Source organism: Asparagus officinalis, chromosome 7 (assembly GCF_001876935.1).
Source record: "Asparagus officinalis chromosome 7, Aspof.V1, whole genome shotgun sequence".
Classification (NCBI taxonomy): domain Eukaryota; kingdom Viridiplantae; phylum Streptophyta; class Magnoliopsida; order Asparagales; family Asparagaceae; genus Asparagus; species Asparagus officinalis.
In genome coordinates, this window is record NC_033800.1 from 4863928 (window position 1) to 4871826 (window position 7899).

A 7899-nucleotide genomic window follows, 5' to 3' on the forward strand; every position below is an offset into this window, starting at 1 on the left:
GTTGAAAAGCCTCTAATTCGATGAAAACTCGAATTTTGGCCGTGGTACACATCTTGATTGAACAAGATACGTATTTTTCAGCGTCAGTCCTCTCAGAGGAGAACGTCAACTCTTCCCGGATGCCCCTCAAAGGAGACAAGCGAGGTGATCTGGTCAAAAACAGTATTTTTAAACAGATAAAGAGTTGGGAAATTACCTCCAAATGGCGTGGCAATGGTCTCAACCTCCTCAGGTACTGGTGCTGCAGATTTCCCCTTTGAAACACGAGCTTTCTTCGGAGACATGGTAGAAACAGTCTGAAAACAAGGAAAAATTAGGGTTTTTCGTGAAATCCCAAACAAAAGAACGAAATCGAACCTTAAAATATGATCTATAGGTACAGTTTTTACCTGGGGTTGAGTGAAAACAAGTTTGATCAAAGGAAAGTTCAGAATCAAAAAGAACTCAAAACCCTAGATCTCAAAACCCTAGATCTGTTCGAACAAAAGATAGCCCAAAGATGAAGAGGTGAGGAGGAGAAGAGCCAAATGCCACTTTATATGGGAGATTTGAAGAGTTTCGAACTCAAAGAAGCGGGTAAAAATGACCCAAAAAAGCCCAGCATTAAACTTATAGCCCAACTGGCCGAACGGTGCGCGACACTCTATGCTGTCGCGCTATAGCGCGGCACTCTACACTGTCGCGCTCGAGCGCGGCAGTATTTACCGTCGCGGCAACTGACATAGTCATAGTTCACTTTGTCACAACGACCCCTGGGTATTTAAACACATGCATTTCCCGCTGTATTTGGAATATATACACTCCGATGAGTATATGAGTATAAACTGTATCTCCTTGAACCTCCCAACGGGTATATGAGGTTAAACTATTTCCCGAACACTCCGATGAGTATATGAGTATAAACTGCATCTCCTTGAACCTCCCAACGGGTATATGAGGTTAAAATATTTCCCTAACACTCCAATAGAGTATATGAGTATAAACTGTTTCTCAAATTCTTCGACAGCAGTTCTAATTCGAGATTTCGACAACGGCCACGTGATAAACGCAGAACCGGAGGAATTTTAGCTATTCTACAAAGCACTGAATAGGCTAAAAGATGAAGAAATCAAGGATTGAAGCCATTCACAAACCATTCTACGCAATTTCCTCAACAAAGCACTGGAGAAATTGCAGGGAAAGCTTATCATATCCAAAGTGTCCCAGACCCCTCTCTAAAAAAATGATGAGTCTGAGATACTTTGGAGGGGGTATCTGTAGGCGTCAAAAAATACTTATAGACATCCAAATACTACTAAAGGCAAAGAGAAGACGATAAACGCCATTCTCTTAATCAACGTGGAAAAGCAGTTAAACCACGAAGAAGGTGGTTAAAGGTCGTGGGAGAGCGATTTTAGGCACGATGGAACGTGCTGATAACCGCCTCTTTGGCCGCGGCAGCCTATACTGCTGCGCCAATGGCCGCGGCAGTATAGACTGCAGCGGCCAAAGAACAGTTACCTGGTCAATTGTTTCGCCCCCGTTTCAACTGTGGTGCACTGATACCCCTATAAATACCTCCCTAAGCACGAAATAAAGGACAGAGAGCATTTTGGAGCAGAAGAGGCTTGAGCTTTCAGTGATTTTGAAGAAGAGAGAGAACTTTCACCCTTTGACAAGCATCATTCGGTGATTCCTAGAGATCTAAGCTCAGACTTGATCTTTGGAAGAACGGACATCTTACATCGATAAGATATTCGTTTTCAAATCTTTACTTCGATAAACGAAGGAGAGATCCCTAAGCACCTTCACGATCTTTGAATCGGTGGTCAACGAGCCAAAGCACTCACGGCACAGGCAAAGTCCCACAAAGCAGGAGTTGATAGACAATTTCTGTGTTATTTTCTCGAAAGTTGTATTTTCGTTTATTTTCATTGTAATTTCGTGTAAACAAATCAAAGTTTAATGGAAACGACAATGGAGTCAACTTTCGCTGAAAACAATTTTCTCCCCCCTTCAAATCATAATTAAATTGATCGTCAGAGGAACCATCAGAGAACTCGATTCTGATCCTCTAACGTGTTACATGTGTGCAGGACACTCTCAAACTCATCAATCAACCATTAAAGGAGTTTAAGTGACCTTAACTTCTTAAAAATCCACCCTATATCCCACTACTAAACTCCTGACATCAACATTAACCATGCACGTTGTAGTTGGAGGTACTCGGAATAAAAATGTAGCTGACGTACGTGGTATGCTAGCTCCATCTCCACAGCGTTAACTGTTATATTGTTGACAAGATCTGTGACGCCCCGCCCCGGAATCCGGAATCCCGGAGTCGGTACGCTACTAGATCTGATGGACTGGCCTCACAAACCACCACATGTCTTTTCAGCACGTTTTTGTCCTCACTCACGCGCTCCCTGGAAAACTTCCCAGGGGGTCACCCATCTTAGAATTTCTCCAGGCCAAGCACGCTTAACTTTGGAGTTTCTAAGAGTTGGGTTCCCGAAAAGAAGATGCATCTTGGTGGTATGAGTATTCCAATCAAATCTATCAATACTAATCACATCACCCTCTTAAGGGTTGGGGTATTACAAACTCCCCCACTTAAACTCGCAACGTCCTCGTTGTGCCAAATCATATCATCCAAGACCGTACCATCCGTGTGAGATTCTAGAGGTGGCTCATACGGCCTCAAGAGGTGGCTCATACGGCCTCTCGACGTAGCACTTTGCGCCGTATAGCACTTAGTTCTCATAATTCCGGTTGGTTTGGCTCTGATACCATTTGTGACGCCCCGCCCCGGAATCCCGGAGTCGGTACGCTACTAGATCTGATGGACTGGCCTCACAAACCACCACATGTCTTTTCAGCACGTTTTTGTCCTCACTCACGCGCTCCCTGGAAAACTTCCCAAGGGGTCACCCATCCTAGAATTTCTCCAGGCCAAACACGCTTAACTTTGGAGTTTCTAAGAGTTGGGTTCCCGAAAAGAAGATGCATCTTGGTGGTATGAGTATTCCAATCAAATCTATCAATACTAATCACATTACCCTCTTAAGGATTGGGGTATTACAAGATCGATGCATATTCAGACCGTCAGCTGTGAACCGAGCGTGTCGGTGACTAAGATGTAATTATTTAGACATGTTTCACGTCCCAAAAAGATTTAGTTTTGGACAAGGATTTGGATTCTGGAACAATCCTGACTCAGTTTAAGGCTACAAATTAGCATAGCAAAGACTAGTTTAAGTTGCGGTCGAGTTATGTGCGAAAGCGAGGTTTTAATAGCAGAGTGGGTATTTCCCCCATAAGGGCCTGTTTGGATGGACGTAACTATTAGGAGTAAGAAGTTGATCGAAGATGTAACTTTCTCAATTATGAAGTAGAAAGTAGCAGAAATAGTATTTATTTTGTTTGTTTCATATATTTTTAGAAGTAACGAAAATAGTACTTCATCATCTTCTTTTATTTATTTGCTTGTTTGGATAGAAATCGGATATATATTATTTAAGATCATCTGCCTTTGGTAAATCTCTAATTTAAGTAGACCCCGTTTTTTATCCACTTTCCTTCTACTTCTGAGGTTTCAAGGGCGGGAAAAAAAATCTAGGAAGTAGGAGTGCCACATAGACGTCATATCTGTATTTATGAAAGTAGCTGAAGTAGTCTTTTCGAAGAAACAAACATAATTTTTTGCTTGAAAATAGAAGAAGAGCTTTGCTACAGGGACCCAAAATATGGGACCAATAGAGGGGACAAGTGAGGTGTCTCCCTCCTATTGGATAATGAGTTGGCCATCATTAATGATGACCAACTCATTATCCAATAGGAGTGAGACACCTCACTTGTCCCCTCTATTGGTCCCATATTTTGGGTCCTTGAGGAATTTTTCATAGAAGAAACTTTATCTACTCCAGTTACTACTTTACTATTTTCGTGCAAACAAACAGGCCCTAAACTGGTTTAAGATTACCAAGAATGTCATAATTGTCATTAATAGAGCACATAGTTATTTCCATGGGCTCGCGCACTAAGTCCATCAAATTAGGATCTAACCAACCAACCAAAGTCCTCACTTGTACTCAACGCGGTTCCCCAGCCGACGCGAGCGCCATCCGGTGAGCCCCCACCGCACTCTCCCGCCCACACCCACATACGCACGTGTCAGTCACCCCACGTCCCACACCTTCCCCAACACAACCGCCTTAAATTTACAAAAACATAATTTTCCACTCCCTGCCCCCTAATAAATATCCCCCCCTCCGGATCCTTGGTTTCAAACTCTCCTCGTCTATTTTTGGTCAACGGTCCAAAGCGACATCATATCAACTCCCCCAGCAAAGTCAACCCATCCATTTTATTGCCTCCCCCCCTCCACATCAATTGCAAAGGTAATTGGTTTGCTAAGCACTGCTCCTGCTTCCACTTCGCCGTCGGCGAGGCGGCATCGATTCCGCCGCGCTCACTCCGAGCCCTTCTTGACGAGGGTTTGGGCCACTCCTTCTGTACTCTCCGAACCTAATCCTATCCGGCGGCACAATTCTACTCCATCTCCGGGCCTCCGTCAGCGCCAACGCCTCCACCGCCCTCTCACGACGTCTCCGCGCTCTCGGTCGCCGCCGCGGCATTCGACAGCTCCACCTCCTTCGCCTCCTACCCCTCTGCCCCGTCCTATCGATCTTATCGGGCCCCATCGACCGCCGGGTTCTTATCCGGCGCTCGATCCCGGCGCCGCTTCTCCGGCCGCTCGATGAAGATTTGGGTCGAATTCAGTAACTTTAGGGTTGAGGCGAGCTTCTCTCACGGCGGGAGATTGATCGAGCTCTCGAGGAGATCGGCCGGTCGATCTCGATTCGAGGACGATCTCGAGGAGTCCAGCAGCGGGCGCCAGCGTCGAGATCCGGCGGCTGCGGCGACGGAGACGAGAAGGATGACGTCACAGCAGCCTGCAGTGGGCCCAGGGGAAGCGGCGAGGACCGGGTCCACGTGGTGGCTCCGGGACGCACGGGTGGATCTTCGTCGGGATCTACGACGGATTCAACGGCCCCGACGCCACCGACTTCCTCCTCTCCAACCTCTACTCCGCTGTCCAGCGAGAGCTCAATGGCATTCTCTGGATCCAAGAAGAACGACATCAGGATTTTTCGCTGGAGAAAAGGAAAACTCGATGGAAGCGCGATTGGGATAAAGGCAGCTTCGAATCGAATAGACCCGCAAGATCGAGATCGGTGAATTCTGTGAGCCATACCAAAGTTTTGAAGGCGATGAATCGAGCTCTGAGGAAAACAGAGGAGGAGTTCTTTGACGTCGCGGATAAGATTTCGTCGGAGAATCCTGAGCTTGCTTTGATGGGATCTTGTGTTCTTGCCGTTCTAATGAAAGGGGAAGATGTTTACATAATGAATGTCGGAGACAGTCGAGCTGTTTTAGGGAAGAAATCAGAGATAAAGGATTTGCAGAGGATTAGTGAAGATGGTGAGGGTTTCAGAGGTTTGTCCACTTTGGATGCGATTCAGTTGACGTTGGATCACAGTACATGTGTTGAGGAGGTAAATTCTGAAGAAAAGATTTCGATCGGGCTATTTTGATGAAATTGTATTGATTTTGGATGATTTTTTTTTTCATGGCTTAGGAAGTTCGGAGGATTAAAAGAGAGCATCCTGAGGATGCTTGTGCGGTGATGAATGATCGAGTGAAGGGTTCTTTGAAGGTGACCAGAGCTTTTGGTGCTGGATTCTTGAAACAGGTATTCATCCTCATATTTTGTATGATTCCACGAACGTTAATAAGTTCCTATTGATTTGGTCTTAAAAGATTTGAGTATGCAATGCACATCATTATCACCACATTTAGCATTTTAGTTACTCAAAGAATTTCCTTCGCGCATCAAGTTGATAGCTTGTGCATTTACTTTGTGCTAATAGTAGAATATTGAGGATTCTTTTTCCTCTCTTCTCATTCTAGCATGAGTTGTTAATCAAAAGTTTCCCCTCAGGTGGAACATGCATTTGTGGATTCTTGTTTTAGGGATTTGTACGATTTTAAGACCATGTAGCATCTCTGAAAGTTCCAACTCTGTTCCATACAGAAGAGAAACTTAGCCTGCATAAACCTTGAATTACCCGTAACTCAGGATTTGTGAGACTCTGGAAATTGATTCCTTGATATAGTTGGTATTTGAACTTGCAAGTTCTTGTAGTTATACCGCTCACCAATTTCTTATCGTGACATTTTCTTCGAATTGCAGCCAAAATGGAACAGTGCGCTCTTGGAGATGTTCAGAATTGATTACGTTGGAACATCACCATACATTACATGCCATCCGTTTCTCTATCACCATGAACTTGGATCTAGAGATAGATTTTTGATACTTTCATCTGATGGGCTTTACCAGTACTTCACTAATGAGGAGGCAGTTGCTGAAGTGGAGTCGTTCATTGCCACAATTCCTGAAGGTGATCCTGCGCAGCACCTCGTTGAGGAAGTTATCTTTCGTGCAGCGAGAAAAGCTGGTAACTACATCTTCTCTCTATGTATGCTTGTATTCAATGTTTTCTCTGCGAGACGTTAGGATTCAATATTCATAATCTGTAAATACCTGATAGCAGCATTAGAATTAGATCTATATTCACATTGGAAAACTCTTGTAAACATAATCCAAAAATATATAATCGGGAGAAAGAGAAAAGCTACACCAAAGTTGTATAATGTGTATTTGATTCATAACTGCATAAATCTAGTTATAAGGCGCATATATAGCTCATGACAAACTCTCGAGTTGATTAAACCTTGTTTATTTTTTTTAAAAATAATTGATTATGCGTTTGTTCTACTTCTTGTTGTAGGACTAGATTTCCATGAGTTGCTTGAGATACCACAAGGTGACCGAAGAAGATATCATGACGATGTCTCCATCATCGTCATCTCCTTTGAAGGAAGAATATGGAGGTCTTGCGTGTAGATAGAACTATCAATTAAGAAGGAATGCCTTTGAAGGGAGAACATGGTGATCTTGCATGTAGATAAAGTTACAAATCCAGAAGGAAGGTTTAGATCATATTCATACCACAGAAAAGCTAGTCTTTTCTGTTTTTTCGCCAACCACCTTTGTATCATAAGCTTTTGAGGGAACTTTTGCTTCCATGTTTGTTGAGGTGATGGAGGTTGTAAATGTAATTTTCTAATAAATTTGTTTATTCAAGTTAAATATCTCAAAGTGATGAGACCCATTAGTCTCCATTCTTCTTTCAGAGTCTTTTTTTAGCAATCTTTCATTGTTTTCATGTATATACTCAAGGGTTAATTGCACATATACCCCCTTAGTATTTTTTAACTCACTATACCTCTGTGGATTCATTTTTGCAGATAGACCTCCTGGGTTAAATCTTTTTGACGCTTTTACCCTGTTGAAAATTTGGCAGATATTCCTCCTGAATGAAATAGCGAGTCAACAAAAAATTTAACCCAGGGGGGTCTATCTGCAATAATAAAACCACATGGATAGTTAGTTGAGAACAACGATATTATAGGCGGTCTATATGCAATTTACCCTATTACAATGTGATTTCACATAATATTCTCAATTCAGCTTGGGCCTAATATATTGAAAGATTTTCTTTTCAGCTGCCATCTCAGGGACTCGCAATGTGAAAATATAACTGTAGCGAGCAATATTAATTTAGCTGAAACATTGGTTTAAATTCAGCTAAGTCTTCAGTAATTTAATATCTACTTGAATTTTTCTGTTCTTTCGTGTGTCTGAAGTATGAACAGGCTCTGGGTATTTTTTAAAGTTCTATCAGTTACCTGAAATTTGAATGAAGGTATTAAATAGTACTGGTGTTTTGGTCAATGAAAGGCTATCTAAAAAATTTGAGCGTTTACTTCTTTTCCTTCTTTTATTAGCTCTCA

The 7899-nt window shown here is 42.8% G+C and overlaps 1 protein-coding gene across 1 annotated transcript; it reads left to right on the forward strand.

The window, feature by feature from the left end:
* LOC109846601 (probable protein phosphatase 2C 4) lies at nucleotides 500–7157 on the forward strand. Its single transcript, XM_020415848.1, is given in 7 exon segments — nucleotides 500–507; nucleotides 4934–4954; nucleotides 4956–4978; nucleotides 4981–5537; nucleotides 5621–5734; nucleotides 6236–6500; nucleotides 6834–7157. Coding segments are annotated over 7 exon segments (1104 nt in total). The 3' UTR covers nucleotides 6950–7157.